Here is a 13,521-nt window from a genome sequence, read left to right on the forward strand (position 1 = left end):
TTTGCCATCATCATAGTAGTTGTGCTTTTAAAGTTGTATGCGACGTTTCAGCAGAATCTCATCTGCCATCATCAATCGCTACAACTTAAAAACTTAAGAATGAATATATATATATATATATATATATATATATATATATATATATATATATATATATATATATATATATATATATATATATATATATATATACACACACACACACACACACACACATATACATATATATATATATATACACACACACACACACACATATATACATCATAAGAGTGAGTAATATATGTTTTATTTTTAATCAGATGTTTTTTGGGAAACTAAAATGTAAAATCAAACGTACATTACCAGTTTCCGATGGTAATATACTTCTTATCTATATAGCGATTTGGGAAGTAACTGCATAGCCTGCCCTTATCCTGTCGGGCAAGCTATCACAGTATTTTCGATCATCCTCGGGGCAGAGAATAAAAGGTCTCGCACAAAGCTCCTTCGATTTGTAAGCAACGGATGACCGCCCAGACATTTCTATCAAGCATCTCGTACCCTCAATACGAGGGTTTTCAACTGCGTTTGCCTTTCATGTCTTGCATTGCCTTAAGGAGATGGTCGCTTTTTGCTTTTATCAGAGACAGGCTGTGGTTGCTATAGTGCTGTATTTCTGCACCGTTTTTTCCTACTTCTTCCCGGAAGGAGTGATGGTGCGGCAAAGGGTGGGTTGGGGTGGTGGGGCTGGGACCCGGTTAACAAGAACCCGGAAGATCAACGCCTCTCTCTCAATGCAGACATTGACTGTGGGCCCGAGGAGGCGGCGACAGGGCGTTTCTTTCTCCGTCGACCTGGAAATGACGCTCAGCCGCGATCGCTGTTGTTAGCTAGAAAGACGGGCTGAAGAGTAAACAAGCCCTAGCTGATCCGTCTCGCCGTCTCCATCTTTGAAGGGCCTACGCACAGCGAGGAGCAAGATGGGGGCGGTTCTGGGCTTGTGTTCCTTGTCCAGCTGGGTAAGGAGGTGCTGGGTTATAACCCCCGCTTCTCTTTCCCGGGGCCGGTAGGTCTCGGGGCGCGGGCGGTGGCGGCGACGGGCAAGCGGGCTCTCTGGAGGCGCAGCCGCACTGCAGGGCTGGGTTCTGTCTGCCCCTCTCCCTCCCCCCTCATTGTCGGGTAGCCTCCCTTCTTTGTTAAAATAGAACAAGTTATTTTGCCATTTCTTCGTTATTGGATTTATCTCACTTGGGGGGCATTCCATCTCTGTCGAGTTAGAACTTAATAGCGTTCTTCATGCCTGGCTAATGTCATAATAAAAGTCTAGTAATGGAAAAGGTGGACGAAGTCGGATTCTTCCTCCTCTGCAGTACCTTGACATTTCTTTCTGCCTGGCTTTGTTCCTTGCTTGCCCGTCCGCCCAAAATACCTATTTTTTTTTAAAAAAAAACTTTCTTATTGGTGTTGCTAGAGTGACGGGAGAAAAATCCCAAAAGACCTTTAAAAAACGCTCCTGTTACTTTTTAGCTGCAGTGTGTTAGAATAAATATTTACTTGTAGTGCTTGAGTGCAGTTAGTAGCAGGGCCTCTTTGGAATGGATTACCAAAAGTGTAAGGTATTTTATAATCCTTGAACCCGGTGTACAGACGTACAGGTCGTTGAAATCGTTCCTGACAGATGTACACAAGTCACACATCTTGTATGAGGTTTTTAAGAAAATGCTGTAGTCGGGATCTTCAAGATGCTTCCATTTTCTGTACCACTTCCATATCCATCAGAAGCCATTTAAAAGCAGTTATATGTTCCTCTTTTAATCTGCATTTAGAATGCAAAGAACAAGGAGTAAAAATCACTATAATCCTTGACTTCCTCAGCTCTTTCCATCACGAAAATCCTCATCCCTACATTTCACTAAAGAGAAATTGCTTGGATTTTCCATCCACTTATTTATTTCTGCATGCATTTGTACTGCATGCATTTGTTTGGTTATATACACAAAATGTGTATTTTCCCACAGAAATAAATGAAAATCCAGCAGTTTCTTGGAAGGGGAACTGAACAAGAAATTATGTCAGATTCCCTTGGAAGATCTGAAGCTTGAAAGCTGGGAGGTGGGATGAAGCCTCTGTTCCTGCAGAAAACAGATTACACACTAGCTCTACAGGGAGCAGCAATTTTTTAGAATTGTACTGTTGTTTTGAAGATATCACAGTTAAGCTTGGAATAAATTAATGCATCTCTGGCTCAAAAAGATCTAAAATTGTTTTGGAATTAATGTGAAGATTGTATATGGAAAGGCTTGTGGTCTATTAAAACTTGTATATCTTTTTGTGGTCCCGACATAGTTTAGCAACATACTCTGTTGTCAGGTGTGTGACAGGATTATTGTAGGCAGGACTTCTTAGAAAAAGAAAAAAAAAAAGATCTTGCCTCTTCTCAGGATAAGCTTTGGCCATTTTCTACTCTTTGTTGATTGACATTTCAATGTGAGACATGGAATGACTCTGAAGTGGATATCCAGTTCAGTCCCAACTCTGTAGTAGTTTAAACATCCCATCATGATCAGACCCTAATACTGTATGTGCACGAAGGTTGGAATGAGAAGTTAAATCAATAACTTTTGACAAAGACTAACTATAGAGCCATCCATTTATATCTTAAAGCTAAATAACTATAGACAATTTGTGGTATTGGGAGAGGGAAAATATAAAGCATAACCTAGGACAGTAATTGTTGCTTAAACTGTGTTGTAATATATTGTTTTCTGAAGTTAAGATAAAAGGATCAGATTATGAAATTTAATAGAATGTTCCTTCATTTTTTTCCCCATATCTGGAAAATTGCTTGTGTTAGGATACAATTAGGATTATTTTAGTTGAATTTAGATTTAAGACAAAATCAACATTACCAAGGCTTCCTAAGGACTTTTCCTCCAAAGCTCTCTTTTCAGCATGTAAAATTTGTAATTTAGATTATTTCTTTCAAACCCAGCATAAAATATACATATCTTTAATATTTATTTTACAGTCCACTCTGAGCAATCTATAATTCCCCTCTTTATGACTCCAATTTAAACAAAAAGGAACTTAAGTTGAAGCAATCCAACAATTCACTGCATGAAAATGGCACTTGCTCTGTAGTTGAGATTCTGCTTTTTGTTGACTGTGGTGGGTACTTCTGGTGAGAGAATTTTAAAGAGCTTTTTGTGAGTACTCCATTCCCCATGAACTGGCAGGCATGGAAACACATAAGAGCTGATATTGCAACATCAACGCTGCTGTTTCTTGCTTGTGACTTAATGCTCAGAGCCCAATAAACACCTGCTCAAATTTCATATTTGTAGCACATAAACATGGTTCCTCTAGGAACAAATTGAAATATCTTAGAATAATTGCACAATCGGGTGCCTATCAGATATATTGGACCACAACTCCTATAACTCTCAGCTACCATATTGTGAAGCACATCCAGATAGCCATAGGTGGGAAAGACTGATTTAGGATTGCTGGTCACAAATTATAGTTAATTATTTTCAAATATTGTGAAATCAATGAAGCAAAGTAGGTGATCAGGGATCTTTGATTGTATTGCTACTTGTCTTCTTCCTTTTTTTCTTTTATCAGATACCATGTTTGTGTGGTAGTGCTCCCTGCCTGCTGTGTCGATGTTGTCCCAGTGGAAATAACTCCACAATAACAAGATTGATATATGCATTCTTTTTGCTTCTTGGAGTGAGCGTTGCATGTGTGATGTTAATACCAGGAATGGAAGAACAACTGAAGAAGGTCAGTTCATTATTGAGACGAGTATGCTAAAATTATTTTGGTATAAACCCTGGTGTCTTGCATCTATCTCTTGTAAAGAATTCTTGCTCTAAGTAGTATGGTATGTTATTGATCAAACCTGCGCCATTATCTGTAGTAGTATAATAAAGGCTGTAATGCTTGCATTATATTTAGGAGAAGAAAGCTTACGTTTAGAGTGATAAAAAGGCAGTCCAGAAAGCTCAAGCTGAACAGGAAATCTTAAAATGGGAAAGACGTAGTATCACAGCCCTGCCAAAGCAAGTACTCAATTCCTGGAAATGTCTTGATTTTCAAAGCCTGATTGCAAATGTGTGTTTATACATGGCTTTTGAAAACAGAACAGATATTTATTTGATGTGCAGTTTTAATATTATAAAATATGTGGAATGAATCTATTCATGTGGAAGATCTCCAGTTTCTTTAGAGCAAACACATGAAACAGTCACTGAGACTTCCTTATTACAAAGCACACATTTTGAATTCTGCATGAATTCATTTTAATACTTTGTATGCTTTTTGTTACAGATTCCTGGGTTCTGTGACGGCCAGGTGAATTGTGATGTTCTAGTAGGGTATAAAGCGGTATATCGTGTATGCTTTGGGATGGCCATGTTCTTCCTCTTGTTTTCCCTATTGATGATCAAGGTAAAGAGCAGCAGTGATCCAAGGGCAACTGTCCACAATGGGTAAGAAAGAAATGATGGCTTGTCTGATTTGTACTTGTGTCTCTGTGTATGTTTCACTTGGTGCTTTCCAAGTATGTTAGACTGCACATTCCAGAGTCATGCTGGTTGGAAATTTTGAGAATTGCAGGCCCAATTGTATGAGGTTGGACAAAGCTGCTATGTCACAACTTGACACATAGTCATAAATTTAAAACAATTAGAGGTTACAATATGTTCCTACAATAATGATCCAACATAAATTTGATAGAAACAAAACACTTCCAACAGTGTTAATCCTTTTGGTCTATGAATTCAATGAATAAAATGATCAAATGAAATGCCTTGTTAATTATGTTACTACTCTGTAATGGATTCTTTTTTAAAATCTGTCTAAAAAAACTAGAACTCAACAATTATGTAATTTTCAAAATACAGAAAAGAAAACTTATGTTTTCACTTACTGAATTATGATTACTCATTATGACTGCATGAATGCAGAGATCATTGAATGTTTCTGTAAATTTAAACTCTTGAGACAAAGGAAAGGGATTGCTATCCGTCTATACCAGGATAAGCAATTTTCTAACCCAGGCAAATCCCTGGAACCTAAAGCAAAAAAATATATATATGAGGGAAATGCATGAGTAATAGCAATAGGAATCCTTCAATTCCCAATTTTAAAATGTTTGAAAAGAGACCAAAATCATACCATTTAAATTTGCTAGTACAATTCTCAGATTATAGGAACTAAATAAAAATGGATATGTATGTCTTTCCCTGTCCCCTCAACTAAAAAATAAGCTTTGAGTAATTTCAGTAGGTGACTGGTAAGCTTTCTCTGGTCCATCAAAGATACACCTGCCACCCAGAAAGGGCAGCTTACTCTGCTCTACACCATCATTGTTTCGCATGCATCTATTCATCTGACTATCATGGGGACCAGAGGTGGTATTCAGCAGTTTTGACCAGTTCTGGAGAACCAGTAGTGGAAATTTTGAATACTTCGGAGAACCGGCAAATACTACCTCTGACTGGCCCCACCCCCATCTATTTTCTTCCTCCCAAGTCCCAGCTGATTGGCTGGGTCTTCTTTTGTTGCCCTACACAGGAGAACGGAGCTGGAAAGGTTAGTGGGGTGGGGAGGAAATGGGATTTTGTAGTAACCTTCCCCTGCCTTGCCCACCAAGCCATGCCATGCCCACCAAGCCATGCCCACAGAACCGGTAGTAAAAATTTTTGGATCCCAACACTGATGGGGACAGTAAGACCAAGCCACTTAGTCTGAACATGAATGGTAATTCTTGTGTTGTCACAGCACTGAGTGCTTGTTTCCAATAACCAGCCAAATCTTTAGTACTGGGCACCACTTAACTTTAGCATTCAAAGTAGCCCACCCTTGGTCGTATATATTGGATCAGTCACTCTTTCTTTCAGTCTAACCCAAAACACAGGGTGGCTGGATGGCGGTTTTAGGAAAAATTGGATGAGGGAAGACAATGTATACCACCTTGATATACTTTATAAAAGTCAGGATAAATCTAATAAAAAGAGTATGTTTTACATTATATATCCTGTACCTTGTAGATGTAAGATGTTTTCTCTAGGGCTACGATTGTGTAGATAAGTTTCTTTTATAGAAAAACCACAGTTGTGATTTTTCCTTACCATGACTCTGTAGCTATTGAAGCCATTGATAAGCCAGGGAATAGCATATTATATCTTTATATTTGGGAAATTCTGTGCTGGAGCTGAACTGCTCAGAGGACTACATTATAAAAGTTAGATTTTATCCACTCTACTGCTGGCTACTGAATTTACATGTGGTTGCTTATAGTCTTATAACATTTTCTACCCTGTATAAGTAATGTTGCTGCTGTTGTATCAAATATAATGGAATTGATAACCTAAAATATTTCTTGAATATTATGCATTTAAAAATGTCAAGTATAACTGTCACTTAGATTGGATATGGTGATTCTTTCAGATTCTGGTTTTTCAAGTTTATCATAGCAGTTTCAATTACAGTGGGAGCATTTTTTATTCCAGAAGGGCCTTTTACAACTGGTAAGGATACATGAAAATCTTTAATCTTTATGCAAAAGTAATTTTCTGTGGCTTTTTTAGATATAGAAACCTTATTTGATCATTTTTCTGTTATGAACTGTTTTGTTGATGGATGAATGAATGGACCCCTATTCATTCCTAATTAAGCTACTTAAAAACGTGTGTAACTGTTTTTATCATATGTCTCCTACTATCTTGGTCTCTCTCTTTTCCCTCTCCCTTCTGTTTCATTTTCTGTTTTCCCTAAGGTCCATGAAGGGTATACTTAACTATTTCTTGGCTTCTTAAGTCTACAGAAAAGTACATTGATTACTCTATATTAGACAGTAATTGCTCTGAATTAGACTAATAATGTTTTGATTCTAATAATTCTAATGTAAAATTAATATTTTATTATTTTTCTTAGTATGGTTTTATGTAGGTATGGCCGGAGCCTTCTGCTTCATTCTTATTCAGCTGGTTTTACTTATTGATTTTGCCCACTCTTGGAATGAATCGTGGGTTGAGAAAATGGAGGAAGGAAACTCAAGATGCTGGTATGCAGGTACGGCACAATTTGTTCTTAAATATGACAGAATTGGTTGGTTTGGTCTTAAAACTGAAATGTATGAGGCCGTAATCTTAGTTTTAGGAGTTATGAGCTCGAAAAAGTGTGAGGGGGTCTTCGGTGCTCTCTGAGAGCTTGCTTGTTTTCTTGCAGAAGTTTCATTACTCTAACTTGGTACAACCCTAACTTGGTAATTCACAACCCTAACTAGGTAACATCATCAGTGCTAATAAGGCTGTTATAGGAGTGCTGTTTGCTGTCAGTTTATATTCTGGTGTCTTGCCTGTCCGTTTGGGTGGGGGCGGTCTTAAAGATTCTATGGTTGGGCTGTTTACTGATGGCTCTTTGGCTCTTTGTTGATTGGGGTACTACTTACTTGATTGTTAGTCCAAGCTACAAATATTCTCCTTTACTGGTCAGAAAAGTGGGTGCTCTTGTTTGGTTTTGTTCCTTTGGGTCTGGACATGTTCCTTCAGTTTTCTTGGCAAAATGTCAGAACTGCTTTGCCCTTTCCTGCTTCCTAGGGATGAAAGCGTTAACTGGCCCAAGGTCACTCAGCTAGATTTGTGCCTAAGGTTAGACCAGAACTCAAAATCTCCTGGTTTCTAACCTTGCCCCCCTACCCCACACTGACTCTACTGTTGTATCCTATTATTTTTGCAAAATAATAATATCTACCCATCACCAACCCAAAATAAGGATTGTGCATTTTTCACAAGCTTCATGATACCTGATACAGGAAAATTGTGGGAATGTGTTTTAACCCTAAATAGTATAAGAGATTTCCTCCCATGTACCAGTTGACCTGTATGAATTTTCTCCTGCAAATTTTATGAAAGGCCATTTGCTGTATTATATTTAAATTTCCCAACCATTATGGGAAAAATGTGAAAACATCAGATTTTCTTGGGAATTCATCAGTTACAATAGTAGTGTAGTTTCTCTTTAAAAAAAAAAAAAAAGCAGCCCAGTAATAAATTTCTTAGGAATGCTAATACAATCTGAATCTCTTTTTGTTCTTTTTTTTAAAAAACAGCATTGCTGTCTGCCACAGCTCTAAATTATCTCCTGTCTCTGGTGGCAGTTGTCTTATTTTATATCTACTATACTCGTCCAGATGGCTGTTCTGAAAATAAGGCCTTTATCAGTGTCAATATGATGCTGTGTATTGGAGCATCTGTAATGTCAATTTTACCCAAAATACAGGTATGGGTTGGTTTGTTTTTTTACAAATACTTGGAAAATGTTTGAATATTTGTTTAAGCAATCTTTTTCCAAAGTCCTAATTGGTTTCTTTCTCTTTGTACATAGGAATCACAACCAAGATCTGGCTTGTTGCAATCATCTGTGATAACAGTTTATACAATGTACCTTACTTGGGCAGCAATGACCAATGAGCCAGGTAAGAAGACTAAACAATTTGGTAAACATATTCTCTATACAGTTTTGGAATAAAATGAGCAGAGCCTTTTTGTTTATTGCTTTTAAATATACTTGAGGTATTATACATGTTTATGAGTGGTTGGCCTTAGACAGATTTCATAGCAGAGGTTAATTTATTTGGCACATCATAGCAACAGCAATATCACTTAGACTTATATAGTGCTTTACAGTGCTTTCTCTGAGTGGTATACAAATGTCAGCATATTGCTCCCAACTCTTTTACCTCATTTTACCAACTAGGAAGGATGGAATCCTGAGTCAACCTTGAGGATCAAATTCCTGGCTGTGGGCAATATTAGTCTGCAATACTGCAATATAACCACTGCGCCACCACAGCTCATTATTCATTTATTCTCCTAATGTAAATCTACATATTATGCATCTTTAGAAGGATGTTCATAAACATGACTCTATATTGCTAAGAATGTCAATTTCTTATATTCATCTAGACAGACAGTGCAATCCAAGTTTGCTGAACATAATTGGATATAATACCACAACCCCTCCTAGCAAGGGTCAGCTGGTACATTGGTGGGATGCCCAAGGAATTGTGGGGCTCATCCTGTTCTTACTGTGTGTTCTGTATTCAAGGTTAGTGAAACTTTCAGAAAACTTCCACAAAGTTCACTATTAATCCCTACATTAGCTGGGTACTTAGTAACGGCCCTTTTTTTTTTCATTTGCAGTATCCGAACATCTAATAACAGTCAAGTAAACAAACTTACACTGACTAGTGATGAGACAACACTGATAGAAGATGGACTTCCTCGGAGTGAAGGCTCCCTAGATGATGGGGATGATTTACACCGTGCTGTTGACAATGAGAAAGACGGAGTTACTTACAGCTATTCTTTCTTTCACTTCATGCTTTTCCTTGCTTCTCTTTATATCATGATGACATTAACTAATTGGTACAGGTAAGTCGCTTTATAGAAAATTGGGGAAAGATAACATTTTTTGTGCCACATGCCTTTTGGGGGGGCATATACCCACTACTCTTGTTTTTGAAAGTGCTTTTCATTTATGAAATGAGGCGGCAGATCAAGTATTGGACTTCAGAATTGGATTCAGAACCATGCATATAGAATAGGCAGAGATCTTTTGTTTCGTGCATCCTATTCTAGCTTGTCCTCCATCCGTTTTGTCTGCTGCCCATCCTCACTCCAATCTCTCTGAAAATCAGAGAACCTTGTGTAGTCTGTTGTGGGGTGAATAAAGTAGAAATGGATTGGTCCCTGACAAGTGATGGAGGGATCAATTACAAGTGATTACAAGTGATCTGTAAACTGCGTGAATTCTGTTAAGAAAACTGATTTCCTTCTTTGCACAAGTGAATCTAAAAAACTGTTCTGAATGTTTTTTTTTTTCAGTCCTGACCCTTCCTCTGCACAAATGACCAGTAAATGGCCTTCTGTCTGGGTGAAGATTTCTTCCAGCTGGATTGGTATCATTCTGTATGTGTGGACTCTGGTGGCTCCACTTGTTTTAACAAATCGTGAATTTGACTAAGCTAAGCATCTTTTCTTTTTGAAGGCTTTTATTGTTTAGTTGCTTATTTGATGCTAATGCTATTCTGTATTAAGAAATAATTGTAAATATGTGTTTGTGTACTTAATACTAGTGTAGGTTATCCTGTCTTTATTATGCATGACTAATTTTAAATCAGGTTATCATTACCATGACTGTTTTCCTACTTGAGCTTGATTATGATTGCTGCTAGATTCAGGGCCAAACTAGAAATGTCAGCAGCAGTTCCACAGGCTTTATTCCACTAAATGCAAGTTAGAAACAAAATAGGAAGATTGCTGCTTTCCTCCAGCATATTGTTGCATATTCTGTTAGCAGTAGTTAAGGTGTTTGTGAAGCAACTTGCACTTATTTGGAGTAATTACGTAATGAGCCGCCAAAGTGCGATAGGGAGCACATGCAAAATCAAAGTATTTGACTTGTTACTTGCAAGAGCAAATAGCAAGTACAGCTAGTACAGCAAGTAGCAGCTGTAGTGTTTTAATTAAAAAATCTGTTTGAGAAGTGAGGTACCTGACCTTTAAAAGCAAATGGATGTGTGGGATTCACCCGCTTGCCATTTATTTCTCCCTTTGCACCTTTACTTATAGAATAGTTGATATTTGATATTTGAATATGACTAAGAATCAGAATACAAGGGGAGTATCTAAAAGATTCTAAACTTGTAGCAGAAGCATTTAATTTTCTCATCTTTGTGTTTGTTTTTAAAATGGGAATGCATACTGATTCCATGTGAGATTTATTATTTTTAAACACGGTGAGGGGTAATAGTTTCATCTGTATTCGCAATTTTCTCATCTATATGAGGACTCTAAGGGAGAAAATTAGGAGTAGGAAAGAAATAAGAGGGGATCAGAGCTAGTTTAGAGTCACCTACAATATTGCTAGGATATTTAGTGGTCTTTGCCCTCTTGATTGAATGAATAAAGGAGGATTGGAAGTTAGTAATCAGTTTACTTTTATTATCTTAAAATAGCGGAAGTAGCCAGTTTAAAGGCATTAATTTGTTGGATGATCCTTTCCTTTCCTTTGAAACTGTTGTGCAAAGAGGGATTAACTTCTGTTTTACAGGGAAAAGAACAAAAGGAAGGATAACCAATAGATTAATTGCATTTTTAACTCAGAAGCTATTTTCACTGAAGTTATTCCTTTTATACCTTCTGCACTATAGCCATTCTATTTAGGACTTGATATAGTTGTCACACAAGCATCTAAGAAACTAATTTTTGCTTCTTGCTGAAGGAGTGTGTTTCTCTGCAAACTTTAGTTTAACTACAGAGTTTATTTTAAAAGAATCTGAAATATTCATAGTTTTACTTAAAATGGATGGAAAAACTTGAATTTTCTAGCCATGAAAAGTTGTTGCATTTTTGTACACATTGTCTTTGGAGTGCTGTGTCAATTATATTAGTAATGCATGTCATTGAAGTTATTTTTGAATCCACCGAGTTTAAAAAATACTTTAAGTATTTAAAGGTATTATTAGGCTGCTGGAAAGCAATTCAAACTGAGATCTAAGGCTCTCAAGTCTTTCATTGCTAGTAGCTAACAATATAGGAAATGCTGATAAAATATTAAAAATAGGACAAAACAGGTGGGAACACTAATCTTTTTGGCTTAGTGATCATTAGATTACAAGTAAGAATGACCCCTTTTAATAGCAGTTCGCTGAATGTATTGGCGGATATTAATATCCTTAAAAAGCGTTTGCATTAAGCAGCTGTGATTTACAATGATGCCGATTTTTTGGTTTTTTTGCATAGGACATTGAAGAACTTTTTAAAGTATTTTTATGTCATCTCTTGCTACCAGTCCCATTGGGTGCAGTGCAGGCAATATTTTAAGTGCAAAATCTTAGAACTATATACTTAGAAGCTATTGGTCCTGCTGTGCAAAATAGTTTGAAATACTCAGCTTCTGGTTTTTGTTTGTTTGAAGTGTAAATACATTACCCATTGCTCCCAATGTCAGATTTCTCCAGCTCAGTTTCAACTGCAGGTATCTTCTCGAAATTCCTGAGCATTTGTAATTGTTTAAATTTATTCATTGTAATACACAGGCTGATGCTGTTCTTAAATGCAATTACTGCTTAGTCATTTTGAGTGTGTATGCTGTAGCTATAAATAAAACATTCATACTGGCTATTTAATCTCGATACCACTTTTAATGTGAACTTTTCGGATTACTTCAGTGTAACTGTAAGCACCATGGTAGAAAAGGCTCTCTTCCTGGGCTTCATTTTGCTTCGGCTGGATCTCACAGGACGGGTAAACACTACTGGAGAGAGATGGCCCCAACCCATAGAAAGGCTTTATCCATAGGTTTCCATTAGCACCTTGAATTGCACCTAGAAGTATATGTTGGATAGGATACTTTAAAATAATATAATACAACATACCTACTTTTTACACCTCAAAGTCTCTCTTGGAAATGAAAATTTAAGTGTGCATCATTAACATATACATTAGTTTTTAAGATCACGTTGCAGGTGCAATGCTATAATAGATCTACTCACAATCTTCCCAAAGAGTTTGACAATGTTACTTGAGCTTTTATTAAAAGGTGGAAATTCATTCTCACTGGAAAAAGGGGTACAAAAACTAAATTGTATTGATTGCTTATTCTGGCTAACAGAAGCACAACTGTCCTCACTGCATATATAATTTGTTTAGAGGATTCACCACAATCATAGTTTATTTACAGGAGAGTATGCCCAGAACCTAGCCATCATGTTTTCCCCAAAATAAGATCTGGTCTTATTTTCTCTTGCACTCCAAAATAAGCACTGGATCTTATTTGGGGGGGATGTCTTATTTTTTCTCCAATGTACTTTTAAGAGTACCGGTACCTGGGAGGCCCACTTCTTCTACTTGCTCATGCAGCCGCAATGGAGGAGGCAAAGCAATGTACTGAGGCCACAAGGATAGAGCTCTCTATCGGTTTAGCTCAAGGCCCCTCAACCAGGTAATCCATGCCCCGACACCTGCCTCACTTTACAGCTGTGGCACCAGCACATTGTTCAGCCTCCTGCTCTGTTGTGGCCACACAAGCACAGCCACCTGAGGATGGGGCTGCTGGAGTGTCAAGGCATGGTTGTTGGGGCCCTGAGGTAAGCCAGTATGGGGCTTGTGGAGCAGCTCCACCTCCCTGACTTGCAGCATAAGCAACCAGACAGAATGGGTGGGCAGCTGGTTGCGCAGGTGCTTAAGTAGGGCTTATATTGGGTGACCGCGCAAAAACATGGTAGCACTTTTGTTTTGGGGGGGATAGGTCTTATTTTGGGGAAATTGGTATGATATCCACTCAATTGTCCTTTATACGCATATATTTCATAGATATGTATCTCCACTTCTTTAAAGTTATTTAAATACACATAAACTGAAGCTACTGTGTGGTCTGGCATTTGTAAATAGATGTTTAGATAAACATTGTTTTCGGCGACACACCTGGAAACATTTTTCCAACTTTCCAGCAGCAAGGTTTTTA

General features: G+C 37.6%; 1 protein-coding gene across 1 annotated transcript; it reads left to right on the plus strand.

Moving 5' to 3' along the window:
• The first annotated feature begins 675 nt into the window (after window positions 1-675).
• SERINC1 (serine incorporator 1) lies at window positions 676-12,184 on the plus strand. Its single transcript, XM_087972632.1, has 10 exons — window positions 676-1,001; window positions 3,607-3,768; window positions 4,315-4,475; window positions 6,439-6,518; window positions 6,925-7,062; window positions 8,102-8,271; window positions 8,377-8,467; window positions 8,958-9,099; window positions 9,195-9,425; window positions 9,879-12,184. Exons 1-10 carry the CDS (start codon window positions 963-965, stop codon window positions 10,015-10,017), a joined length of 1,353 nt encoding a protein of 450 aa, XP_087828758.1. The 5' UTR covers window positions 676-962; the 3' UTR covers window positions 10,018-12,184.
• The last annotated feature ends 1,337 nt before the right edge of the window (window positions 12,185-13,521 follow it).

This window comes from Notechis scutatus, chromosome 1 (assembly GCF_049901735.1).
Source record: "Notechis scutatus isolate UNSWTSFEM ecotype Mainland chromosome 1, rNotScu1.2, whole genome shotgun sequence".
In the NCBI taxonomy this organism is placed as follows: Eukaryota; Metazoa; Chordata; class Lepidosauria; order Squamata; family Elapidae; genus Notechis; species Notechis scutatus.